Below are 27,137 nucleotides of genomic sequence, written 5' to 3'. Positions count from 1 at the left end.
CGGTCCTGTCTATTTTCGAAACGGCTGTCGGTGTCGGGCTATTTCGCCCATGCTGGTGGCACGCTATAGATTGGCGTGGGACCGCGCGACGAGGTCAGGTGGCAGGGAGCTGCAGCGCGCCAGCGCACGATAGTACTTTTCTTTTTCTCGAGTTCACTAAAGCGAGTGCTTTTAATATCAACTATAAATATAAATGTCGTGGATCTTATTCTTCATTCTGGATGGGACAGCTTTGTTACAGCGAACATACCAAAGCTGCAAGATACATATCTTCAGATTCATTTAAACCCCAAATTATTTTTTTCTAAGTGCTATCGCTCAAAATCCCGACGAGGCTAGTTTGATAAAAGTACTGTGAACGTCTTTTATTTATATATTTTAATAGTCACAGTTTAAGCACAGAATTAAAAAATACATTTCCAGTCTTACAATGAACAAAAAATTGCACTGTACATTGAACACATAAGCGAACCCAAATACACACTCAGCAGACATGCTTCCAGAGTACAAACCACAGGTCTAAAAAAAATGTAAAACGTAATTAAAAAAGTAAAGTGCATATTAAAATCTCCCTCCGTATTTGTTTATATTTTACTAAAGAAAAGCTCCAAAGGGAGAAACTGCACTTACGTACTGAACACAGACAGAAAAAGGTGCACACTGAAATTTAAGTATACAGTCATACGCATCCATAAAAAGTAGCCTACACACACACACACACACACACACAGCCCCAAAGATCTACACACCAAGTACCAAACTTGTTCCACTTGCAACTGATCAACATGCACACTTAGACATTCATAACTTTACACTCAATTACATTACACTCACAACAGAATGCATTTTAACATTTCTCTCTCTCTCTCTCTCTCTCTCTCTCTCTCTCTCTCTCTCTCACACACATTCTATGACAGTGGAGAATTCCCTTCTGCTCAGCATAGAGCATTCTTCAGGATGAGATCACAGTCCGACAGGTAATCGCAGGTTTATTACTGCTGTGTGTAATAAGCCAGCTGATGGATACTGTGCAAAGTGTGAATCAGTCATAGTGCCTCCTTGTTTGAGAGAGCAGCTATTCGCTGCTGATGGGTTAAAAACCTGCCAATCAAACCTGCCAGAACGCACCTCAATGCATCTTGATAACTGCAGGGTAGTTCTGTAGCCGTTCTGATTTCCAGTTTCGTAAGGCCCACTGAGGTAAGTGTGGATGAAACTATATTGGAAAACACACATACACACAGGCCTACAGACAGCCTAGGTCACATGGTGTGGTAGGGGACGTTCAAAGCTCGTTTCTTCAGCTTCCTCAAGGGGTGTGTTTTCTCATACTGTTGTCGCGTTACCATGGATATTAAGGCAGACCCAGGAGTGGATGCTGGATCTGGTACCTTTCCTTGCCTCCAGCACTGATTGTATGGTGGGGAGTCTCGCAGTGGTATATGGGCCTGGTCATCATCACTGTTCCCTGCTTCTCCTGTCTGGCAATCCAACCTTTCATCCATGTGCGACCCAGCAGGAGAGAGAGAGGATATGCAGGATGAAGGGAGACAGGGTGTAAGCCTGGGTAGAACCCGCTTCTTTTTTGAGGTATCATCAGTAAAGGAGTGAGGGCGTGGCTTTGTGGTGGGTAGCAACACAGAAGCAGGACTCAGTTCCAGCTCACTCAGATCATTGGCTGACAGTTCCAGGGAGCCTAGCTTAGCCAATGAGGCAGAACGCTTTATCAGTGAGGGTGGAGTCAGGCCAGCTTGACGGACCTTGGCCTCTACCTCTCTGGCCCGCTCCCGAACAGTCCACAGTTTCTTCTGATATTTGTCAGCCCATGGGTGGCTAAGCCACTTTTTTGATTCCCCACACACTTTGCAGAGGAATGCACCCAGCTCTTTCAAGGTCTCCCATGTCTCCCTCATATCCACCGCCAGACGGTCTTCTGAAGGGCTGTCAGTGCTAGTCTCCTTATGTGTGACTCCCTCTAGCCGAAGAGCCACTGTAGGCGATGAGCTGGACGGAGTGGAATGGCTTGGTCTTGAGTGCAAGAGGCTCTCATGCTCCTTTAAAAATCCAGTGTGTCCATGCTGTTCTTCCCTGAGTCTTATTGTGCCCCCCTTTTCCTTCTCTTTGGGAGAAGATTCCTCTTTCTCCATGTTCTCCACAGAGCTTTCAAGGTGATGGTGGTGGGCTGACACAGTGCTTGGATCTGGAGTGAGGTCTGTATGAGGTGAGGTGTCCTCAGTTTTGTCTCTGCTACTGGTGCTTACAGTGGAGAGGTGTGAAGGACACCCAGAAGCACATGATAGCAGCGTGGAAACTTCCCGCTTCATCTTCTGTTCTAGCTGTCTGGTGGCTCGTCGGACTGTACCCTTTGGCCAATCGGTTTGCAGGTCTTCTCCAAGCTCCACCGTCTCCGTTTCAGCTCCGTCTGCTGTGCTTTTGGCCAACTCCTCCTCCTCGAAGCTGCTGGAAACAGGTTGGCTGGTAGGAGGAGGTGGAGGAATTATAGTTTTCCTTATGGACTCTAGTTCTGAAACCAGGTCATAAACTAAGACACTGCAGCTCTCCTAGGGAAGAGAAAATAAATATGGATAACGTGAGGGCCTGAAAACCTGTGTCATGTTAAAAACAAAAAACACAAAAGCTAGCCGACAGCACTTGAACATGACCAACATTATAATGAAGATGGAGAACTCCATGCAACATACATTTTCACCTGAGGGTGGCAGCACATGACGTGTTCAAACTCAAAACGTTGTTACTGTGAGATATGGGATGTCGGTACACTTGATTTTCTAATAGAAATTTAGCACTTACTCTCAGCAACAGCACTTCGTTGCTGCAGAATAATGATAGAGAATTTAGAGATATGTGCTCAAGGGCTTACTGTGCACCTAGTTTATGCAATTGTCTACAAAACTTGACAATTAGAATCTAAATATAACCCCCCAAAAATACAAAACTTTGTTCTTGTGTCATTATAGTGAAACTTTCTTTTAAAAGGTCAAACAAACAGTGACCATTGCTTAGGTTAATCAAAATATAGGCTGTTCAGAACAGATGCATTTGATACTTTTTACTATCAAATAAGCACAATCAACAAGGAAAATTTCAAAGGGCTATTGTGCACATATCTTACCTTCTTTTCCTCCTCCATTTCTTTAAGAGGGTTCTCAGAAAGCAGTAGCCTTGACTCCTGGCTGGGACTTTTGTCTCGAGATGTCTGCTGCACTGCCTGCTCAGAACTCCCTCGGCTTTGCCCCTCTTGAGAGAGGCCAAGAAATTTCTCTCTGGCACTGAAGAAGTTAATGCTATCTGAGCTTAGTGCTGAGGGAAGCAAAGTGGAAAGGCCTGCTTCCTGTAACGTGGCACTGAGGTGGTTTTGGTCATCATCGCTAGTGTGACCTAGCCCTGCACAGTCTACGTCTGTGTCAGGCACTTGCTGGCTGAATTTTTGGCCAAGTTCAGGCACGTGTGTGGACAGCCCTGCAACTGAGGACGAGCCAAGGACTTGTCTGCTTGGCTCAGAAGTCCTACCCCTAACAGGCTCTGTTCTGGTCACCTGTGGACAATACTTCTCCTCAGGCACAAGACAGGGCACCTCAGGCTGCTCACAGGTGATTGGCTTGGCCTCTGCATCTATGGGAAGAGTGGGTGAGGAGGAAACGTGATGAAGAGCAGCAGGTGGATGAGGGTGGCCCATGGAGACCGTCTCCGCCACGGTCACGGATGCCACTTCCTGCCGGGTCTCTGGTACCACTATGGCTGCCCGGGGCCTAGGAAGCACGTCTTCGGCTGCGAGGCTTTCTGCAGAGTCTCCCAAACCGTTGGAGAGGGGGCCCTCTTGCACATTGCACTGCACCTGGCCTGCTGCACTCCCAGCAGGGGCCGAGGCGGGCGTGAGCACCTGGAGCAGGTCCTGGAGCGAGGGAGAGGCCTGGCTGGCGCTCTGGTTGCGGGGGTTGGAGCGGCCTAGTGTTTGAGGAGTGGAGGTCTTGACCAGAGGCTCATGGTGCTCGGACAGGTCGCTGTCAGAATGGGATCGCCACAGCTTGTTGTGCCTCTGTCTGCTGTGAGGTGGAGGAAGATGGTGCAGAGGTTAAGAGCAAGTCCAAAAGAGATGAAAGACCTGCTACACCATGTTTAACTATTTCTTCCTTTGAAATGGTTTATATCTAAAATGGATGCCACATTAATCGGAGCCCCTGAACCACAGCTATGTCGTCCTGCATCCATCCACAGTGACCATGTTTTTCTGAGCAGTCTTGAACAAATATGGCCTTGTGAACAAAGAGATCTATTTTTTTTGCCCCTGCATACTGAACTGAAATCCCTACACCCAGCAGTGACACATCAGCACTTTATGTACATACTTATGAGTCAGGCAGGGTGGCTTAATTTGCACCCTGCCTCTTAACGACCCACCCACCCACACACACCCACCCACACCCACACCCACACCCACACACCACTATTGTCAATAAAACTGTGTGTAGCTTTTATGTTGAGCATGAGCCTGAGGGCAACAAAATTACTATGGAAAATGCAACAGTTTCAAGATGATTGTTGAGTGATCTTGTACAAACAAGCACACGTACACAAAGATATGTTCAACACATGCAAGCACACTCCCTGTGGAGTGAGGAGTAAATAAAAAATAGGAAAACAGCTACTTGAAATCCTGCCATAGGTGGAGACTCCAAGGACAGAATTACTCTTAATCCTGTGCTCGAGTATCACATTAATAAAATAAGAATGGGAATCCTAAAAATATCTGTGTCCAACATGCTTAGGTTGCTTAAATTATCTCTTTGGATCAAACCAACTTAAATAATTAATTAAATCTGTCTTCTACATCGATAGAATATATCCTGACCAGGCAAGCAGCTCTCTGTATTTATATATAGAAATTGCATTTAAAAAAAGAATGTCTGCAAAATTCTAAATTTGTCTGCATTTACTCAGATGTCTTCAAAGCTACCTTACTACTTTGTATGAATGCAAATGAGGTGCATACCTGGCCAACAGGATGCCCTGGTACTCCTCTAGCTGCCGCATGAAGGAGGGGTTGGGCTTGGTGACTGCGCGGCGTTTTTTGACATAGACGAAGGCGCGCTCAAGGTCCCAGCCGTACTCCTTCATGGCATAAGCAATCACGGTAGATGCGGAGCGGCTCACGCCCATCTTACAGTGCACCAGACACTTGGCCCCTGCTTTCCTGCATGCAGAGCAGAACACTTTAATGTGTTATAATGGAGGATGCAGGTGGTGCTTTCCGGCAAAGCACAAAAAAACTTCATTAATAACATTAAAATTAATAAGATAATTGATTATTAACATAATAATTTGAGAACCGTGTTATTATTATTAATAAGTGTTGGAGCATAGTGTGTAAGAGTGTGTACATGTATTTGCATAAGAGAGAGCGCGAGAGCGATCACAAGAGGGAAAAGCATACAGCCACATGAAAGAAAATACCTGTAGTGGGAAAACGTGTCAAATAAATCACCTACAACATTCTGCTACTTCTCACTCCACTTGGCAGAAGCCCGGAGCTGGTGGACTCACTTGGCTCGGGAGATGAACTTGTAGGTGTCATTCCAGCAGGCCAGCAGGTCCGTGGCCTCCTCGTCATACACGCGGATGTTGTGGTACTCGAACAGGCCCGGGAAGAAGTTATCAATCTCCCGCGTCACATTGAGGATGTACTGAACCCTGAGCATAAAAAAAAAAAAAAAAAAAATCAACCTTTTTTTTTTTTTTAAAGGCAGTTCGTTCACAATGTTCATTACGCTTGCTGCTGAATGGACCTCGGGGGAGATAACTAAAGCTAGCAGACTTACCCGCTGTTTTGCAGTTCTTCTAGATTCGATGCATTCCATTCAGAACCCTTTGAAAAGACCCAAACAACGGTCCATGAGGTATTACTACAACCAATATTGTGTGAAACATTGTGAGTGAAACATTAAAACAGTGAAGGAGGATACAAAAATTTGAAGATTTACCAGATACACATGCTCAAAGATCTCCGTGGGGCTGTCCATCTGACCAAGGATGACAATCATCTCGTTATCAATGTACTCTTTAAACTCACGCAGGTTACACCCCATCTGCATCTCCAGCTCCGTGCGGATCTGAGATGAGTGGGAGGGGGTTGGTGAGAAAGGCTTTCATCTAACGTGGTAGTTCACTTCAGACTCTGTATATAACCTGTTTTTTGGTACACATGGACTATGTTCAGGAATATGCGTATGGAGGAGTGTGTGTTTAAGCACACCTCTTTAGAGGTGACGTTCTCCAGGTCTTTCTGCATCATGATCTCTCTCAGACGAGTCTTGATCAGACGCTCCGTTCTCTCGCGTTCGGTTGGCCTGCAAGCGCACAGCATGACAGCACTAAAGACCTTCCCTTACAACCAGCTACGGCACACGACCATAAGCCCCCATTAAGACCTCTGAAGCTCATTCCCAGGTGACCCATGTTCTAGGTACATTTCAACGTGGTGCAGAACCAAACCCGCCACATGGCAACCCGTTAATGGAACTACCTGCTGTGCCTCACTCTGTCTAGCACAGATAATGTGACCACAAACAGGAAGTGCGCACAAGCATATGTCTGTGCAGCAGGGTACTGAGACAAGTACCTGTCTTGCTGCTACCCTAACTGCCCATGATATGTGAAAGTGCAGAAGGAGACGTGCGTCTCACACTCGGTCACACACACTGTATTCTCCATCTCTTTGCGAACATCCTTGGCCTGGGAAGAGCCGCTAGCCAGAAAGTGTCAAAGCATCTTGAGGTACAAAACGGCAGCCAAAGGAGAGTTGGGCATGCTGCTAAGCGGAGGAGTGCACGCACACATCAGAGAAGAGCACGGGTGAATCCGCCCGGTGCGACTGCACATCCTGCATGGTGTTCCACTCGTTGATGTGCGCCTGGTCGGAGGACATGCGGCTCTGGTAGTAGCTGACCCACGTCAGGAACAGGCTGCCCGGGAAGTAGTTGTTGCAGCGCGCCACCTCGCACGCCTTGTGGAGGGACTGCAGGGCGGACCTGAGGAGCAGAGGATGAAGGGTATGGGTGTGGGTAGATGGAGCAGGGTTAGCGAAATGGCGAGAAAGCAAGGTCATGGACAGCTGAATGTCTGGGAGGGTGTTGGATGGTGAAGAAGAGGCAGTTCGAGCAGAGGGGCATACCACATGGCCTGGACGGAGACGGGTTTGAAAACATGGATCCTGTTGTCCGTGGAGACGCTGAAACCCCTGTGAGAAACAGAGAGGGGGTGGGACAGTCAAATGTTGTCAGGCTCTATCGTGGACCTCCATACAGTATTTTTAAAAACAGGAACGCAACATTCTTCACTTACCCATCTCCATCCAAATGGATCAGGGTGTCACTCCACAGAGGCAGCACCAGGCCTATAGAACAAGAACTAGAACATACAGTCAGCATTACATATAAGAAAATAGAAATTGTTGATTTAAATCATATACATTTCAAAAGATCAGTATAACCACACACACCCCCACACATGCACCCACCTGTCTGAGGGGCTAAAGTCCATTCCCAGCACCACGCTCTCCTCTGTGTCTTGACGGCCATTTGTGGAAACTACCACCATGTAGCGTGTGCAGTGAGGGCGCATGCTCTCAAGCTTCACGGCCTGCCAGATGACACAATGTTAATACACCAATTCGGTAAGCAGCGAAACGATTGGCTCAGACCTGACGTGTTTTGCATAGGACAATAATAACGACTGTATGCGCATGCGCGTTTGTGTCATTCACCAAGCGGATGTTGTCCTCTGGCCGCAGTAGCGTGAACATGGTCTGCAGGTGCTGCTGAAGGTCCCCTACACGGGTAGAAACAATTGCATGCTGTTAAGCTGTTCACTCGGCATGCAACCGAGCGGCAAAACTCCGTGGCACTGACAGTATTCACAAGGGAAGTCCTAGCTTTGTGGTAGGGCCCTAGTGAGTTGGGTGGAGCTCTGCTCTCGTACCTGCATGTTTGCTGCGCTGCCCTGTGATACGTGAGGAGCAAGAGGAAGAGGAGGAACCGTTTCCCCTTGGGAGGAAGAGTGCAGCACCTTTTACTGTTAGGAAGCTCTCACTGATGCTGAGAGAGAGAGAAAAAAAGAAGAAAAACAATGCCATCAAATCCTTTTTTCAAAAGGTTCGAGGAAGGAAGTAACAGTATAATATATGTAAAAGCAAACTCTTATTTGATCTCTAATCTGTTTGACATTAGAAACAGGAACATGACATTTGGTATCGACATCAAAGTTCTCAACAGGCTGCTGGCTATAAAAACTACACATCAACATAACATGCTTACATGAGATTATAAGATTAATTTACCCTACAAACACTGCAGAAGACATGACTGAATATAACTAATATTACAGTAATACAGTGCACTGAATGTCAAGGACCATTAGGCTTTTGGAATGCTTTCTGTCCAATTGCTGATTTCTGTCGCTGCCAGAGCATATGACACTCTCTAGAGAGACAGACAGGAGCGCTTTATTTCTGGGGCATTGCCTCAGACCCTCAACACACTATGCAGGACTGAAGTAAGAACAAGCTGTTCTACATCAGCACTGTTTCCTCATCACTCCAACAGCTGGGTGATTAACGAGGGAGGGAGAGCAAGGGAACAAGTGTGTGTGTGTGTGTGTGTGTGTGGTGTACAAGCATGCCTGTGTGCATGTATGCCTGTCCAAAATGTTTTTTTTCCTTCCTGAAGCCAACTGGCATCACCTTAACAAAGAAAACAAACAAAGGACCTGGAAAGGCATGAAAGTGGGAACAAGACTGTGTCTGTGCTGGAATGTTGGAAATAAAAGGGAGGAGTGAGCGTGCGCACGTGTGTGGCATCACATGCATTGGCATGCATTTCAAAGGACAAGTTATATTTGTGCAACTCCTTTCATGTAGCCATTTTGTGATGAAAACCTTACATGAGTTATTGCAGTCATCCATCAGAAATCATTTATATTTCGTTAATTAATTTCAGCAATTAGAAGTGAAAACTTCTGGTCAAATATTTTCCTGTCTACAACATTTCAAGACTATTAACTTACCTCTAGCACAACAGAAATATAGTACTGAATCCTCACTGGTGAGACTGCAAAAATGAACAGCTCGAAAAAGAAAGAAACTCATTGTGCAGTAATGCGAGACAGTGAATTCCAGCTTGGTCTGGCCACAACACATCAAATCCAATGCCAAACTGTTATGCTCTCAATAACCCACAGCACTCTCTCTATAGCCTCCTCCGGTGCTTGCTCACTAGGGTTGCAATTTCGCCTGGTGACTGCCCTGCAATGACAGCAGTGACTGAGAAGTGGAGAATAAGAGCGTACTACAAAATAGTGAACTGATTTTAATTTCTTTATTTTATCAAAATCAAGTCCCTGTATGCCAATTCACCACAGTACCAAGGAAATTACGAATTTGATGCCCTAAATCAGGAATAACCTAGAGGTTTTCTTAGAGACCCAATTCTTCAAATGTTACAGAAAATGTAGAACAGGAAATCATGACAGGATATGGACAAATACAGTCAGTAGTCAAGAATGAGTGTTCCAAAGGCCTATGGTTTATTATGACAGTACTCTACAGCAAATGAAAGTCCTAATAATGTAAGTAGTGTTCGAAAGCACAAAAAAGAATGAAAGTATGACAGTGCTAATCACGGTAATGGGTATACAGGAAGCCAAACTTGTACACAGTACACAGTAAAGGGTTGGAGAATAATAAAAAGGTGTCAAAGCACACTCTGTGTACAATTTCCATGTGACCAGTATATATACACAAGCAGTGGTGAGATCACACTCTTGTACACACACACCTGTTTGCAGGAAAGGCACGATTTACAGTCACAGGAATAGACTCAGACTTTGGACTTAGAATGAGAGAGAGAGAGAGAGAGAGAGAGAGAGAGAGAGAGAGAGAGAGAGAGAGAGAGAGAGAGAGAGAGAGAGAGAGAGAGAGAGAGAGAAGGAGGTATATTTTAAACTAAATGTTATGAGGTAAACTCAACATCCAAAAAAAGAACATATCACAATAGTAACCAGACAAATGCGAGAGAGAAACATACAAGACTGAAGGAAGTGACTTTCCAAGCAAGCAGTCATCACAACCACAACACACCATCTCTATTGGTTTGCCATGCTCCTGATGAATCATTAATAAGTGGACATCGGACAGGTGAATGAGTCACACCTACTGTGAAGGGAATCCGAGTATCATTGCATTCTCCCTGTTCCATATACTCACAAAACGTACATTTGCTAGTCTTGACTTAAAATAATAAATAAATCCCAACCCTACAGAAAATGAAAGGAAGTAAACGGGAGAACTGCAATGGTAAATCCGGCACACCTCATAAAGGGGCATTTCTGAGCGGTATTTTCCACCCCAACACCAGACGGGACGGACACATTGAAGCTCCTTATTCATACTTACTTGGAAGAGTTATTTAGGTTAGCAAACACCGTGCAGTCACAAGGTGCGGAAACGGGAGAAGTACATCATGAAGCACAAATACAATTCCTTAACTCATTTTACGTCAAAGGAGAAAAATCTAACTGACTTGTTTCAGCACTTACAGTTGGCTGATCCTGCTCCGAGAGGCCAAATCGCCCCGCACCATCCCTTTGGACCCGCTGGCTGAGCACAAGCAGTTCCCGGAGGGCCGTTGAGCTGCGATCACACCACCCAGTGTCATCAGGCACAGCAAAGCCCGCAGTAACGGCGATCTTTTAAACTCCCTTTTATGTTGTAGCCTACGCTTGGCCCAACACCAGTCAAAAAAAATGCAGACAAACTGACATGGTCAAACGATGGCTTGATTTCGAATCATGTAGAACTTAAAGGGTTGTTAGTCGCTTTCACCACTATGACGATATTTAAATATATGCATTAGTATCAAAAGCAAACGTATTCGTAAGACTAAGACTTTCCCTCCGTTTCATTTTCATGTTGTTTCTAGGAGAGGACGTCACGACAAAATAGTTCCCAGGAAGGAGGAGCCAAGGTACACGTGCTCCGACAGTGCCCGCCTCGGGGAGGAAACCGCTTCTGACGTCAGGCACCACGGCAGCAATCATAACAAAACAATACAGGATTCTTTTTTTTTTTTTTTTTTAATCAGGTGTCCTATAGCATTTACATACTATGACAATAAAAATAATTGTCACGGTATCCTTCGTCATATATGTGCAACTTAAGCAGAAACGTGCATTCAAGTTGCAAACGCGCAAACAAACTCAATATTTATTGAGACAGCGATTTTTTCCTTGATCGGGGAGGGTTGTCAATAATCGAAGCCAATGACACCTCTTTCGAATATAGCTTGTGTCTTATGCCTACACCAACATCCTAATTATTGATAGGTAATCAGCACGTAATAGCCACATATAACACTACTCACTACGAAAGAAAAATGATCACGAACAGTGTTATTCGTGATCTTCATATGGAGTCCAGTTTACCATTTAATCACAACCTCACTATCCTCCATTGTCGTCATCGTGTCAGACTGGGCATGTCTCAAGGTTTGGAGTCAGACTGCAGGCCAAACGAAATTCCAGACAGACCTTACAACAGGACAGCCAGATCTTTCCCCAAGGAGCACACTTGCCTTTGCATATACTTCAGTCTGAACTGGACTGAAGAAATCCAAAACCCAGGGTGAAACCAAAGGCTCTTGTAAACATTTACCTGGCTCTCACATGACAGTGTCATGGTAATGTCAGCACGTTTCAGCTGTGGTGACATAACCTGAAAGAGAAAACCATAAACACCACACACACATACACACACACACACACACACACACACACACACACACACACACACACACACACACACACACACACACACACACACACACACACACACACACACACACACACCCTGGACCGTCTTTAGCTTTGATTATGGCACACATTCACTGTGCCACAAGCTTCTGCAGTGTCAACATTTATTTCTGTCCAGAGTTGTATAAATGTCCCCCCCACCCCCCCAAGATATTGTATTGATGATGGGAGATTTGGATCACTGTGCAAAGTCTTCTCCAGCACATCCCAAATATTCTCAGTGGGATTCAGGTCTGGACTCTGTGGTGGCCAATCCATGTGTGAAAATGATGTTTCATGCTCCCTGAACCACTCTAACAATTTGAGCCCGATGAATCCTGGCATAGTCATCTTGGAATATGCCCATGCCATCAGGGAAGAAAAAATCCATTGATGGAATAACCTGGTCATTCAGTATATTCAGGTAGTCAGCTGACCTCATTCTTTGGGCACATAATGTTGCTGAACCTAGACCTGACCAACTGCAGCAACCCCAGATCACTAGTCATGTTGGGTGCATCACTTCAGCCGCCTTCAGCCGCCTCTCTTCTTACTCTGATACGCCCATCACTCTGGAACAGGGTAAATCTGGCGTCATCAGACCACATGACCACATGACCTTCTTCCATTGCTCCAGTGTCCAATCTTTATACTCCCTAACAAATTGAAGCCATTTTTGCCGGTTAGCCTCATTGACATGGTTTTCTTAAGGCTACACAGCTGTTTAGTCAAATCCCTTGAGTTCCCTTCGCACTGTGCGTGTGGAAATGCTCCTACTTTCACTATTAAACATATCCCTGAGTTCTACTGTTGTTCTTCTATGATTTGATTTCATCACACGTTTAAGTGATCGCCGATCACGATCATTCAAGATTTTTTTTTCGAACAAATTCTTTCCTCGAAGGTGATGTTTCCCCACTGTCTTTCCACTTTTTAATAATGTGTTGGACAGTTCTTATCCCGATTTTAGTAGCTTCAGCAATCTCCTTAGATGTTTTCTCTGCTTGATGCATGCCAATAATTTGACCCTTCTGAAACAGATTAACATCTTTTCCATGAACACAGGATGTGTCTTTCGACATGGTTGTTTAACAAATGAGAAGCTACTCACTGCATCAGTTAGGGTTAAAGAACTTGTTGCCAGCTGAAACATAATCACCCATGCAGTAATTATCCAATGGGAGGCACTTACCTATTTGCTTAGCTAAATCCAGGTGGTGACCTTTTTTTGGCCAGGCAGTGAATAATATAAATAGATAGATGGATGGATGGATGGATGGATGGATGGATGGATAAAACACACAAACAGTGGTCTTAGAGACCTTGACTCCAGTAAGTGATTTAACATTGGTTGGAGTCAAAACAGGAAAACACAAAAGCAGCAATTCTGCTTGCCAATCTGACCATGGCCAGAATAAGAAAGAGGTGGCCAAAAAAACCTGCTCTAAATGACATAATGCATTACCATGCAGGGTTCAACTCCTTAAAACAACTCCGATTACCACATATATGATATTGACTGTCAGGATGGATCTCCCATCATGTGTGGACTTTGATCAATAGGACCATACACAATAAACTTACTTTCAAGATTCATTAGCTCATATTACATAAATAAAGTATAATAATAATAATTATTATTATTATTATTATTATTATTATTATTACTACTTTAGACAGGTATAGCAAAAGGGTCACACTGAGTACAGGTTAAACAAAAAGGAAAAGGGGGCAAGGCCAAAATAAGCTATAATTGAATTAGTCCCCACTAGTTAGAACACCAACTAATCTGATCAACTCCTGCTTTCAAACAGACTTGGTGTGATTTTGTTTTTTATGGTGAAATCATACATTTTCTCCATCAGGCCTATAACTGAATCCATTAACAAGCATTCCTGAAAAAAATACTTAAAAGGAAGACTCTTGTATGTACTCGGGTGCTTAGGAAAGCATTCTGTCACAGATGGAAAATAAACTCTGTGCCCAGAAACAACCTTGCTAACTATCCAGGAACTGTTAAAAAGACTTTACTGAATTTAAACCAGCCTCTGAATACAAGTGAAAAACACTGTATAAACAATGGGTGCAAAATGTTGAAATTCTAGCATTTCTAGCAAATGTTGTATAATGGCTTGAGTTTGAAGGGCATCTGTCAAAGAATTCCAAATCTCACTTTGAACATACGACACCAATGTTTAAAGGTGCTTATAGGTAAACAGTGGAACTTACTCATACGAGTAAGGCACCTTTTGAATGCATTTTTGAGAGGGAGTTTGTTAAAGACCAGGTAGTAACTGGACCATTTTCAAAAAAGTGTGCATAGCCATGTTGCACTGGAAAGTAATTATATGAGCTTCTTCAGTAATATCATTGGTGGAGTGGAGGAAGAATCAGTGTTCACTATTGTACCTAAATGAGGTCCTGTGACTGCATAAACTCTACTGTAGAAAGAGGAAAAAATGCAGAAAAACCCAGTAGAAAGTACCATGTCCCAAAAAAGATCACTGCTATTGCACCAGATGGAAACCACTAGTGAATTAAAGTCAGTATTGGAAACGTATGCCTAGAGACAGAGGTAAGTAAAAAAAACCTTCAATAAAACCTGTCTTCAAGGTTTTTAAAGATGACTGCAAGTCATCCAAAAATAAATAAATAAATAAATTACAAAAAAAACAAAAAAACAAAACACCACTTCAGCTACACTGTATTAACGTTCTGACAGCCATTCACCATAACTGATGCTCTGATGAGAAAAAAAGCTTCTAAGACCAGCAAATTAAGGTTTCAACATAAGCCAACATAAGCCAGTTACATAACCAATCAGGAAACATTCTCAGTGCTTGTTAATTATTTTGCATGAGCAGAGGCAACACAGTATGTTAGGCTACGTGCTTGCTTGATTTCAGCATGTGAAAAGCCTTTGACTGAGACAATGATAGGAATCTTATGAACGTGATGGCAGAAAAGTCTGACTTTCGATCAAAAGTACTGCTTGTGCTTTCATTGTAACTGTTGACATCATTGATTATTGGCCTAGGAACAGTATATATAAGACATTTGAATGTTACTATTGAAAGTCACCACAAGATCCAATAGGAATATACTTATTATGGAACATAAAGCCCCACAGAGTAAATTTATAGTGAAGACGTACTCTATAGCGAAGCATGGCTTTGCAATACATTCTCTGTTCAGCCTAATCAGTTTTACAAAAGTCATTCATGCTACATGTGCATCTAACATAAGCTCCACTGACCCCTCTTGTGGACAAAATGTCCTGCAGCATGAATTAATATGCATAATAAAATAACAGTCACTGAAACCACAGTGACTTATGGGTCAGCAACAGTAAAATCTACTGGGACATGTCTAAATGATAAACCTCACTAAATGTAACACTTGTGCCTACCACAAGTGAAACAAACCCTATTGCACACTCATGAGATAAAGCTAACTAATATCTACAAGCTTACTAGAGGCTCCACCTCTTAGAGGCTTTTCGCTGACCTTTATTACCCCTCAACGGACTTCTCTGCAAGCACTGCCATGGTCCCACCTTCTCATCACTGCCCACACCTGACAGTCTTTCTGTGTGCTGATTGGTTTGAATATATTTATTGTTTAGCAACTGTGAGAGCTCAATTGTGTTTGTTCCTGTTTTCTTCCATATGTGTCCTATTTCAAATTGTTTCCTAGTCATCTGAGTTCTGTGTATCTAGTTTCTGTATCTCTGTGTACTAAACTACTCTGTATTGAAAAATTGATAGAGTTAACAGGTTGTTATATGGCTAAATGCCCATTCACAAAGATACAGAATAGTCTTGATTAAAAACCCTGACACAAAGTTACTGTATCCAGCGAACCAGTGGTAATCGCTCGATTAAGTGTTCTGATCAAACAAATGCCCAGATAGGTTATAGAGGCTCAGGAAGTAGATCAGTTGCAGACTGTAGGATATTCTCAATTAGCAGCAGTTTGAGGAAACCTGAGTAAGCACTAGACGGGTTTGACTGGTTTGCTTAGTGTAGCCATAAGTCAACACAGGAGGGTAGTACTGCATTGTGGTGTCAAATCCTCCAATATAATATACATGTCAGATAATCCAGCAAGGGTCAGCATAAAAGCCCTACTGAGGCCTTTTGTGACGTCACTGCTTTGAGGAAAATACCTGTGAAGTTATAATTCAATACATGACCCTGATGTGTAATGGCAATTTACATGGCATTATGAACAGACAATAGCTACAATTCAGATTCTCTTCTAACTGAGCAGCAATGGTCTATAGACTTAATAATGCCCCTTTTTGAAAGGAATAACCAATCTAATTGACAGGAGCAAGTTATATACTCAAGTGGAGCCAAGCATGAGTGTTGCATATTTAAATATCCCAATTTTCTATGACAATATTTGAAAATTAGAATTCTTGAGACATATATCTACATATTAATTCAACACAACCATTGCAAAAACAAAAAAGGTCTTTGTAACATCATAAGAAAAGGTTTTGAGACCATCAGAGTTTGCATGCTTTACTGATCTATAATAAAAAGATGGGTGGATTTTTGTGACACTGGTCACATTTCCTCTATTAGAAATCTGAAACAATTGGCCAAGATGGAACAGTTACCTGTTATGGTTTTAGTGCCTCAGAACTATAATCCAAACCACCATAGTTGCTTGTGAAAGCAGAACTATTGCTTGTAAGTAGTTAGATTCTAGGTTCCAACAATGGAAACATGATAACTGGGAACAGTTACAGAAAGGCTGCTATGACAACTTTGTTGCAGAAAGCAGGCTTTCATCATAACTACACCAAAAATGGCCTATGAAATGAGCTTTTTCTACCTTCTGGGCTGAGATCGGCGGTCATCCTCTCCACTGCCAGACTCCTAATGGACAGAAAAAAATTGCAACCAGTTATTTATTTAAGTACAAACTTACAATACTTGCACAAACAGCACACTATGTCTGATCATAAATAGTTGCAGCAAATAATATTTTGGAATTTCAGTTATAACCTGTATATTACTAGCTCCTACTAGACATAGGGCTTACGACATTTCAGCAGAAAGCCACTTCCCATGACAAAGGCTGAGGAAAAGAGAGAGAGTTGTACAGAACATATAATATTCTGTATGTATGACTTCTATGACCTATATTACCTGACTTAAGGCTATTATGTGTTCACATGTACTTAATATTTCATTAAATATTTAGTGAAAATGTCTACTTTTTCCTTTAATATCAATGATTATCATATACATGTTGGTAAAGAATACTAATGCTGCTTTAGAGACTTCCAAACTATTACACACCTTTCAGAGCTCCTTGTAACTAATTTGCATACATAACTTTTGCATAAAATGTTCAAAAAGTGTGTCTCATTAACCTCAAACCTCACTTTTTAATTTAACCTGAATGGGGAAATCACTGGAGGTTTTTTGTTTGTTTTTTGTTTTGAGAATAAACACACACGTACTTGAATGGACACTGGATTATATTGTTAGAAAAGTAGACAAAATACATGCGTGCAAATAGAGAAATATGGTAACATTTCACAATCATTTTTGACTCTGCAGAACTTACAAGTTCATTCTTTGAAAGGAACCTCTGCCTGCAAAGTTTGCTCATATTGCTCATAACTTCTTAAATACACACCTTTAGATGACAGAACTTTTGTGGCTACATATATTCAGGGGTTAAGGACATGACACAAAGACTAATTGACAATGTTCTGTGGGAAGTAGGTATGTTGAAACACAAACATTTTTATTTTTAAAAGATCTTGCTTGTTTAAATATTCTTGTCAATTGCTTTATACAGGCTTGTTTTAGCAGTATAATTTATGTTAGTGAATTAGTTAACATCAAATTATTAAATCTGACATAACAGCACTTTATACTGTATATCACTATGCTATGGCTTATGTAACTTATGTAAAGTTCTTCAAAGTATAAATTCCACATTACAACAAGATGAACTCTGGGAAATAGATAATTACACAGCTGGGACTATGTTTGCATATCTTGAATAAAAACATCAACAGATAGATTTGTCTGCTATTTAAATACACTTACAAATTAATTCAAAAATATCGTGGTTTTTTTAGTTTTAGGTTTTTTTTGTTGTTGTTTTTTTTAAATGGCTGTAAACTTCCGGGCAGGAAAATTTACCTCAGAAGACTAAAACAGTCACAATATGTTAGTTTTCTCATATCTTGGTTTGCATGATTTGAGATATGAGCTGTAAACATTGTTTAATCAACACATGGTTTTATGAAAATGGGAATGAGCGAACCAAATGAATTAATGATCATTTTAAGTCTAGAGAAAGAAAATTTCCTCAAACTGATCAGCCTGTATACCACCATTACTACATTTTGCCTTAGCAATAAAGTGCAGTCAATAAAATGTTGAATACATTAACTATATGTACCTCCCTGCTGAAACAACAAATTGTTGGTATGTATTTGCATGTAGCCCCAAACAATACCATAGTTAAAATACTTATTTGCATTATGAAAATCTGTCAACATGTTGAAACTGCTGTAGTAGATTTATCCTAGTCTGAGAAGCAAAACAAAAAACAAAACACTGACTTCCTAATGCAACTGCTCAGATAAGGATTCATGTTTAGCTAAAATCACTTCAATTTTTATTTTTTTTTTTGGCTGGGTACTGAGAATAAACTAAACATTTTCACACTTTTGTCATGAAGACAAAAAAAGTAACCCAATTGATTCTTTCAAAGGAAACCTGCAAGAGTCCAACAAGATACTTTTAAACTAGACTCTTACTGAATCGCATGACATCTGAAGCAAAAGCAGAATTTAGTTTTGCTTTTTACATGTTATACAGTGTTAACACCAACTGACAATGTATAGAAACTGTAGCTATGGATTCATGCATTTTTCTAGACTATTGTTTTAGATTCAGTTTTTACTTTTAATTCAATTCAGCTCATTCACTTTTAATTAACTGTCATCAACACTGATATCTCACAAACAAATGATACTCTAACAAGAACAACAATACTACAACAAGAATAATTTATTTTATATGTCTTGACGTTTTGTGGTACTGCCAGTCACAGCATTTTATTAACCTACTTTTGATGTCCTGTTCATTTTAAAAATATTATCACATGTGATATCAGCATTCCGTTACATTATGCTAAAACTATACAATTGTAAAGTTTATCATGCAAAATTGATAAACTTGCCAAATAAAGTCAGTGATATTTTAGTGCCTTTTTACAAAATGCACGTAGGCTTGGCCTTATAGGCCTGGACTTTACTAACACCCATATTCTGTTTCATGACAATCACAAGACACATTAACAGTGCTATAAGAGGAACATATTTAAAACCCTCATTCACTCAATAACCGCCTCATAAGATGGAAAAGGCAATCGCTGTAACATGCCCAGTAAACTGCCCACTAACGTAAGCTATTTGTTCCACAGTACAAGGGTGCCGCTGTCACTTTCAACCTGTTCTTAAAATCGGATAGGCCGTTTGGAGGTACTGAATCATATCACAACGTGTACTGAATCCGCTGCGTTCAACATTTTTATTTCATGGGCTTCACTTGGCAACAATGTAATTCCAAGGCAATATTTCGCGCATGCGTGTTGCTGAGGGATAATGGACTATAGGAAAAACAGCGGAAATGAGCCCAAAACTACCGACGCGAGGGAAGGTGTAAGGGCAAAGAATACAGATATGATGATAATTACTCACCGAAACGCAAGGACTGGATGTTGCGCTTGGAGTAGGCGACCTCTGTACTGTTACCAACGCCATTCAGGCTCCGGGAAACGGATACCTGAGCAAAATTGGCAGCAGCGAGGTAGACATAATTGTGTCAAGAGAAATCAGCTGCAAGCGGATTCGGCTCGTCCGTTGCTACTGCTATATCGTTTCCTTTGTACGATTATTCTGCGCATGCGCCAAGCATCCAGCTGTCAATCCTCAGTTGCCTCAAACTATCAACTGTAGGTTATGCGCTAAGCGGGCTTCTTCTTGTGTACGAACAAGTTTAAATATGAAGTTAAAATTTATTTTTGAGTAGTCCCAAAGTAGGCTACACCTTCAGCTGAATTTTAAGCATATTATTATTAGCCAGGCATTAAAAAATTTCTGATCGGTGTTAAGAGGTTCGATTAGTTTTATGTAGCCTATGGTGAAAATGAGTTGAAGATGGCAAACAGACAACCCTCCCACACCAAAAACACATGTTCTCTTGAATGTAGCCACCAGCCACCTCATCTATGTGTTGACAGGAAATAAGAGTGTCGGCTTCCCATATCTTAAACTGCAACACCCACAACACCTTTGAAGGCTATCTACACAATGTAGCTGTAGTAATAGCTATAGTAATATAGCTGTACCTCAAAATCACACTTATCACAGACGTTATCAAGGTTTGCTATATGTAGTCTCATTTCACTCTCGGAATAAACTTTTATTTAGGTGACAAAGGGTACAGAAAATATTCCAGATTTTCTGTCTCCGACAGCATGAATCAAGACTCGGAACATGAGTACTTATGTAACTGTCTATTCATCCTGAGTAGTGTAGAACTCTCTCTGGGTGAGAATAGGAGAGAGAAGATAGGAAAAAAAGATTATGGCAGGGATAACAGTGTTTGGGTTTACCACTGAGTCAACAAAAGCAAATAAATTCCATGTTTATTTGCTTTAAAAAAAGTCAGGAACATGAAAACACATGTAGGCTTAATGCCTGTTAAATCATCACAAATTCCAATGTTTTCTTTTCACCAATTGACAATTCCAAGTCACATAACATTTAGCAGCAGAATGTCAAGACATCTGTTTGTCAATCAAACCCGTGCAATATGTCAGTGGTCCAAAACAGGATTAAATCAACAGCGGTGGATCAAATAGAAAACAATGAAAGCATCCTGATTTCAATTCAATTAAATAATACTATGAGTTAAAGCAATCTGTTCAAACGCAAGGCCAAAAATGAACCAAACATGGTTTTGTATCAGAAGGGAAAGTCCTCTTAACCCTGGTGCAGAACTGGTCAGCAGATAGAGAATGTTTCTCGCGAGATTTGTGTATGCAAATATTCACAGTCTAAAGGCTTTATATTAAGATGGCAGGAACTATGAATTGTATAAGCTACAGAGTATGTTTTTTGTCTTTGATACATGGTGGTAAACAACAAAATTAGTTGGCATCTTGTTAAATTATTTGTTTTAACTCTGTTTCAGTTGGTCTACTGGATTTTGCACATTCAAAGAAACAGGGAAAACGCTTTAATACAGTGATGATTGTTTTTATCAGTTTGTCTGTTCGCTGGTTCATTCTTTTAGATATTCCTTTGTGGAAGGCCGCATACGACTACCAAACGCGAAGCAGCAGTTTGTCTTCGACGCACATGTCGAGGCGTGGTTCGTCACTACGACAGAGAACTGACGCCATCTGGCGGCAATATATTCAATTCAAGGGCAATAGGTTTGCAACCCATTTTTCAAGACTTGCGTATTTTATTTTTACATGCTATAGGTAAACAATGCTACTTGCTCATTGGATTAACAATAAAGCCTTCTAATTATAATGGTGTTAATCTATTATTGCTATTATGTTAACTTCTACTTAACTAGCTATATAGCGTGTGTTTAACACATATATAATGGCTAAACATTGATTCCCATTCGTACTCCATTTCGAAATCATTCGATCACTCGTGGCACTTTGACAACATTTCTTTGCATCGAATTTAGATACAGCTCTTGTAAATATATTTCAACTGTTTATTTTCATTATTGTTTGAATTGTAAAATGTAGAGGTTTCTAAATATATTTAGATGTTATTTAAGCGAATCTCCCATTCAATATTCTCAGATATTCTCGGAGGCAAAATGGCAACCTCCGGCGGTAAACAGTAAGTAGCTAACGTTACCTTCGTAGTAAATTACAGTCAAAGTGGGCAATGTTCTGGCTATACTATCTGAGAACAGTTTGTTTATTTGTGCATTGCTAGTTGCACAGGCACTCTGTTAAGCTAGTTACTAGCTATCTATCAAAAAAAATACCTTACCAACTTGATGTAGCGGTAGCCAAAATTGATAGCAAAGCCTAACCAACCAGTAAACATGGCAGCTGCATATGTGCACTGGCTAGATAGCTAGGTTAGCTAGCCTGCCATACATTTTGGCTTTGCTTCTGGAAGTTTAAAGCGACCACAGTGTCAAGCGATTTAGAAATGTATTTCAATAAATTGGATCTGTTATTCCTTTCGGGAGAATTTCATGATGATAATTAAGAAAATATTTAAATAAAACAGACAATTGGCTGACTTAAAGTATTTGTGAGACTAGCATCGTATACTAGCTAGTTAGGTTAGCAAGTTATAATCAACCCCTAATATTTGAAGTTGTAATTTAGATTTCCTAGCTTGTGAATTTTACGTCACTAAATTTATAATCACTAAATGTACATCTCTGCCATAGCTAGATGGATCGAAAAAACGGTTTCAAAATTACCGACAACCAAAAAAGTATACTAAAGTGTGGACTAGAGTGGCAAAACTGATGTTACATAAAAAAAACATGCTTTTAAAATATGTGGTTTATTCAGTTATTCATAAATGTACCCTATACATCACATTTAGGTATGGGCTCATTTTACCTCATAAAAGCTCTTCAAAATCTGCGTCAATCCCACGACCTTCAGTATTTGCGGATGACTCAGATGATGAGGTAATATTCCTTACTTTCTTCTTGTTTTTGGAAGTCTTCACATGCTATCTGTGCTGATTTTACATTATTTTAAATCACAGACTTCTGTTGGTGAGAGTTTGCAGAAGGAAGCAATCAAAAAGAAGATGATGAAGCAGGTAAGAACATGAATTTGGAGAAGACAAGCCACAATACACATGTCCTGTTTTTAATCCCCCCCCCCAATGTCAGACACGTCTTGAGATGCAGAAGGCACTGGAGGAGGACAGCAGTGTTTATGAGTATGACAGTGTGTATGATGACATCCAGAAACAGAGGCTTGAGAGCAATAAGAAACTACTAGGAGGTGCTGACAGAAAGGTATGTTTGATTTCATTATTGATCTTTTGTAATTTAGATATAGTAGCAAATGTAGTTGTATTTATTTGTACTTATTTATTGTGCTAAACATTCAGAGTATCTAAATATTAATGTTTTATGTATTGTCACAGTCTATCCATAGAAATTGCTTATTCAAATTAATTCTACCAGAAAATAGCTGTTAGTACTAGCATTGTGCTACTTTAATATTGTGTTGAATTGTTTAAGATGAATACAAAGACTGGATTTATTTAATTTTTTTTATTTTTTCTCTCAGCCAAAGTACATAAACCAGCTAATGCATGCTGTGGAAGAAAGGAAGAAGGAGCAAGAGCGGCGTGATGAAAGAAAGATTCAGAAGGAGAGAGAGGCCGAGGGCGAGAAGTTTGCCGATAAAGAAGCATACGTTACTTCAGCTTATAGGCAGAAGCTGAAGGAGAGACAGGAAGAACTAGAGAAAGAAAGGAGAGCTACGGCAATGGAGGGTAAGCTCTTCATAAAGTGTTTTCTTGGAACATCACTGGAATCAGCTTCTGTATTCAAAGGCATTGTTAATGGGGACTTGTCTCGAACACTTCACATGTTTAGACTGCAGTGAATTACAAATGTTTACAGTAAATTCTAAATAAATTCATACCAAACATTTTATAACACCTGCTGAAAGATGTTCTGTGGGTATGGTGGGTAGACTGAATTGGGAGAGAATTGGCTTTTTTCAGCTGCCTTGGATGTGAAGAAGCAAAAGGACTTGAGTGGATTTTACAGACACCTTTTGAATCAGACTGTAGGAGAGGAGCGTGTTCCTGATCGGTGTGCTGAGAGGTGAGATGTAGACAAAGGTCATTGTGAGTCTCAGTATGACTAATTAACCAAAAAACACTGTTGCTTCAATGCTTACATACATTCAAAAGATAATGTGTTTTACTGAAACTGTGTGTGGTTGCTGCATGCTGACTATTTTATGCAAGATACACAAGTAATACAATATTAATGCTCATGTTCTGTGTTTGGCAAGATGCATGTTAAGTTGTACAATACAGTGTAACTATGGTATTTTGTACAACTAAACTTGCAGGCAAGCCGAATCAAAAGATCAAAAACCTACTCTTATGAAACCACAAGCAAATGACAGTGAAGCAGAATCACACAGTGATGATGACCAGAAAGCTTCAAAGTCAGAGTTCAGCAAGACCAACACTAACAGTAACCACTCCAAACGGCACTACCGCCAGAGGTCTCCTTCCTCCGGAAGTGCAGATGAACAAGAGGAGGAGAGGAAACAAGAGAAAGAAAAGAGAGGTCCCAAAGAGAGAGAGAGGGACAGAGAGAGAGAAGACAAGCATGGCCACCAGAAAGAGGAGAGGGACCATAGGAGAGAGAGGGGCCGCCATGGTGAGAGGGAGGAGGACCGAAGACGAGGGAGAAAAGACCGGGAAAGGGACAAAGAGAAGAACAGACATGGGAAGACGAACAGGGGTGACGGCAGCCCAAAAGAGAGGGACCGTGATGGCCAACGACACAGGCGCAAAGACAGAGAACGTGACAAAATGGATGATAAACTGAGAGGCAGGGGTGCAGAAAAGGAGGAGAGGATCCAAGATGATGGGAAGGAGAAAGAGGACACACAGGTGGAAAATGGCACCCAAGCTGAGGCCGTAAAGGAACCTAGCAAATTCGCAAAGCGCAGTAGTGACCAGACTGTGAGTTCTGCCAGGGAGAGGTATCTGGCCCGGCAGATGACCCGTTCAGCTGCAAAGGCTTATATTGAAAAGGAGGATGATTAACAGGTATATGCTAGGCAGGGGATGTCCCTTATCCTTTATACTTGTGGCATGAATGTGGAGGATTAGTAGGAAAAAAAAAAATAGTTGATGTTCAAGATGAGTTGCAAGTTAATTGGCCAAAATGCTTTGCTGTAGGCACTGTTCTCTCTTTATAGTAAACAATGTATGCATCTTGTGTTTAAGTGGTACAGGCTGGTCCAAAAGTTTGATTTAATGAGTTGGAATGATAAAAAAAAAAAAAAAAAACCATCCTTTTCTATTTACTATGTAATTAGTACAGGTCAGCAAATTATTTTTTTTTAAACTCATTTTAGCCATAAATTATGTAAACTCAAAATGGCTGGCCAAAAAGCACCATTTATGTAAGATGGATGCTAAGGGAAAATGTAAAATGACAAGCAATTACCCTTTGAAGAGCCCATAAGTTTAGTCAAAATAAAATGTGCATTTATTTCAGAAAGAGACCATTGGAAAATACAAAACTTTGAATAATCCAGCAATCAAGATTAAAAATAAAGTTAAAAGCAGACAATATGAACACTTGTTTTGACCGATTTCCTGTAGCAGTCACGTTGTTCAAAGCTGGGGCTTCTATATCTTGGTATCTGGTGAATGGAAGAAGTAGAAGAAAAAAAAACTGACTTGCGTCGACCTTTGAACTTTATACTTTATAATATACCTTGATGCTTCCCCGCGTCAGAAAAACCGAGTATCACCACTGAACAATCTGCCGGTAATTCCAGCTGTCGTCACTCAGTTTTGCGTTCATCATGAGTTACAATGACTGGCTGAATCAATTTTAAGTGTTAGCACAGGATTTGTTAGACTTACCTAGGCATGCATGGCGCTCACTAGCAAAACCTGTAAAATATTAAAGGAGGTCAGAAACAGACAAACATTTTAGTACTTGGCTAATGATTCTATCAAGTGTTCAGAAAACCAACGATCACCACTGTACAGTCTGCCGGTAATTCCAGCTAAATTTCAGTTTGGGTTTCATCACAACATTAACCAACCAGACACCCCAACATCAGCCATATCTACTTGCCGTGCTAACACGTGTCCACGAACGGATGATTCAAATACCGGACAGAACGCAATTCCTGCAAAAAAAAACAAACAAACAAACAAACAAACACACATAAAACACTGCACAACTGTGCTAGATTCACGTCTCTCAGAACAGTAGTAAAAAAGTCGTCAGATGTCGCATAAGACGGCACTTCCTATTCGAGGTTTTCATCATAGAGACGTATAACTAATCAAGTTGCCCATCAAAGATTAAGTGCTTAATCTACTGGTGTGCAAAACTAGACGGCTAGCTACCTAGATCTCGTCAGCGGTTTCCTCATAGAAACAGGCACCGTGCTTGCTAAGCATGTTAGCGCGGGCGCTTGCTCATTCCTGTGGAAGACAAAGTAGGACCCAATGAATACAGGATCGCCACAAAAAAACACAACACTTTAGGAACCTAGCTATGACCCAAATGTTGCCATTTCACCTAAACATATTAATAAACTAGATCAATACTAGTTAGCTAACTGGCCACTTGCCTTATTCACATGGTTTTGGGGACCCATTCTGCCACGTGTTTCTTCGCAAATCCTTCGACAGACACCAAATCAGGCTGTGTTCGAAAAAGACCATTGACGGGTGAGAACGCGTCCACTGCACCTCTTTTAACCATCCTTACAATCAACTAATTGATTTATGCATACCGCTATCATCTTAAACCATAAGCTCCCGTTACTACTTAGCAAAGGAAAGCACAAAGAGGTGGCTCACTCCCGTCCTGTGAAATATATCCCGTGTGGTCGATGACGTCTTAAAACTCTGTAGGGTGCAGCTCAACGAAACGCACAATTCTGTTGGCCACGTCATTGCCCCTCCCCCCCCCAAAAAGCGCGGAGATAGCGAATAATGAAAATTATAATTAAATATTTGTAGAATTAACTTCATAAAAGGAAATAAAAATACATGTAAATAATACAAATAGAGAAGCTATAAGTGTGGAATGCAAGTTTTGTTACAGAGATTTGGGATGTTCGGGAATGATCAATTATTTACTATTTACTATTTGTCTTTTGTGCAATTTTTGTGTTATTGTCTTTATGTGGATAATAATGCTTTATGCTGATTGTTCTTGTGTATGTTTGGTAATAAAATAATTCAAAATCTATTAAATATTTTAAGAAAACCTTTTGGAGGATGTTCACCTTTGGAATTACAATATAATCCACATCTGATGTAGACTCACTCTCACTTTAGTCAACACAATCTAATCCAAACTAGTCAATAGTTACACGATGAAAAAACGAAGCATAAAATGGTCTGCATTTTTATCTGATAGTAACTACCACACTAGCTCTGATAAACACGAGGACTATGAGTCCCATTCTTGGAATGAGAAAAAGGAAGTGAAAAA

General features: G+C 41.0%; 2 protein-coding genes, 1 long non-coding RNA gene and 3 other non-coding genes across 9 annotated transcripts; 1 reads left to right on the top strand and 5 right to left on the bottom strand.

The window, feature by feature from the left end:
- Positions 1-363: 363 nt before the first annotated feature.
- ssh2b (slingshot protein phosphatase 2b) lies at positions 364-19,771 on the bottom strand. Of its 3 annotated transcripts, XM_027018735.3 has the most exons (15): positions 19,601-19,771; positions 16,705-16,748; positions 7,996-8,111; positions 7,781-7,845; positions 7,535-7,656; positions 7,360-7,425; positions 7,190-7,255; positions 6,852-7,046; positions 6,272-6,365; positions 6,000-6,128; positions 5,838-5,884; positions 5,563-5,709; positions 5,012-5,212; positions 3,134-4,064; positions 364-2,561 (listed from the first exon to the last, which is right to left on the bottom strand). In XM_027018735.3, the coding sequence occupies exons 1-15, from the start codon at positions 19,661-19,663 to the stop codon at positions 1,263-1,265; spliced, it is 3,585 nt and encodes a 1,194-aa protein (XP_026874536.2). In that variant the 5' UTR covers positions 19,664-19,771; the 3' UTR covers positions 364-1,262. The 3 variants fall into 3 exon arrangements, with proteins under 3 accessions (XP_026874536.2, XP_026874528.2, XP_081575396.1); XM_027018727.3 differs by lacking the exons at positions 16,705-16,748; positions 19,601-19,771 and adding an exon at positions 10,609-11,020; XM_081719270.1 differs by lacking the exons at positions 16,705-16,748; positions 19,601-19,771 and adding an exon at positions 10,593-10,732.
- Positions 19,772-21,375: 1,604 nt separating this feature from the next.
- Positions 21,376-25,250, top strand: nsrp1 (nuclear speckle splicing regulatory protein 1). 2 transcript variants are annotated; one of them, XM_081719271.1, is made up of 8 exons: positions 21,376-21,393; positions 21,733-21,772; positions 22,502-22,589; positions 22,670-22,726; positions 22,800-22,928; positions 23,206-23,413; positions 23,648-23,750; positions 24,004-25,250. In XM_081719271.1, the coding sequence occupies exons 2-8, from the start codon at positions 21,750-21,752 to the stop codon at positions 24,710-24,712; spliced, it is 1,317 nt and encodes a 438-aa protein (XP_081575397.1). In that variant the 5' UTR covers positions 21,376-21,393; positions 21,733-21,749; the 3' UTR covers positions 24,713-25,250. The 2 variants fall into 2 exon arrangements, with proteins under 2 accessions (XP_081575397.1, XP_026875225.2); XM_027019424.3 differs by lacking the exon at positions 21,376-21,393 and adding an exon at positions 21,566-21,622.
- Positions 25,138-26,491, bottom strand: LOC113583219 (uncharacterized). The gene is made up of 5 exons (XR_003411243.3): positions 26,266-26,491; positions 26,039-26,116; positions 25,761-25,815; positions 25,544-25,573; positions 25,138-25,317 (listed from the first exon to the last, which is right to left on the bottom strand). It is a non-coding gene; the product is annotated as an uncharacterized LOC113583219 (long non-coding RNA).
- On the bottom strand, positions 25,407-25,486 carry LOC113583322 (small nucleolar RNA SNORD65). The gene has a single exon (XR_003411266.2). It is a non-coding gene; the product is annotated as a small nucleolar RNA SNORD65 (small nucleolar RNA).
- LOC113583317 (small nucleolar RNA SNORD65) lies at positions 25,642-25,717 on the bottom strand. Its single transcript, XR_003411265.1, has one exon. It is a non-coding gene; the product is annotated as a small nucleolar RNA SNORD65 (small nucleolar RNA).
- LOC113583336 (small nucleolar RNA SNORD49) lies at positions 25,888-25,962 on the bottom strand. The gene has a single exon (XR_003411275.1). It is a non-coding gene; the product is annotated as a small nucleolar RNA SNORD49 (small nucleolar RNA).
- Positions 26,492-27,137: the final 646 nt, after the last annotated feature.

This window comes from Electrophorus electricus, chromosome 8 (genome assembly GCF_041902795.1).
Source record: "Electrophorus electricus isolate QZ-2024a chromosome 8, ASM4190279v1, whole genome shotgun sequence".
In the NCBI taxonomy this organism is placed as follows: Eukaryota; Metazoa; Chordata; class Actinopteri; order Gymnotiformes; family Gymnotidae; genus Electrophorus; species Electrophorus electricus.
Note: the sequence above shows the minus strand (reverse complement) of the source record. Positions and strands in the feature narration are given on the sequence as shown.

Coding starts and splice junctions, on each gene's coding strand:
- ssh2b (XM_027018727.3), bottom strand. CDS start 10,727: ATGACACTGGGTGGTGTGATCGCAGCTCAACGGCCCTCCGGGAACTGC. Junction 7,047..7,189: donor GTCTCCGTCCAGGCCATGTG/GTATGCCCCTCT, acceptor TCTGCTCCTCAG/GTCCGCCCTGCAGTCCCTCC. Junction 4,065..5,011: donor CAGGGCATCCTGTTGGCCAG/GTATGCACCTCA, acceptor TCCACCTCACAG/CAGACAGAGGCACAACAAGC.
- nsrp1 (XM_081719271.1), top strand. CDS start 21,750: ATGGCAACCTCCGGCGGTAAACA. Junction 23,414..23,647: donor GAGAGCTACGGCAATGGAGG/GTAAGCTCTTCA, acceptor GGCTTTTTTCAG/CTGCCTTGGATGTGAAGAAG. Junction 23,751..24,003: donor CCTGATCGGTGTGCTGAGAG/GTGAGATGTAGA, acceptor CTAAACTTGCAG/GCAAGCCGAATCAAAAGATC.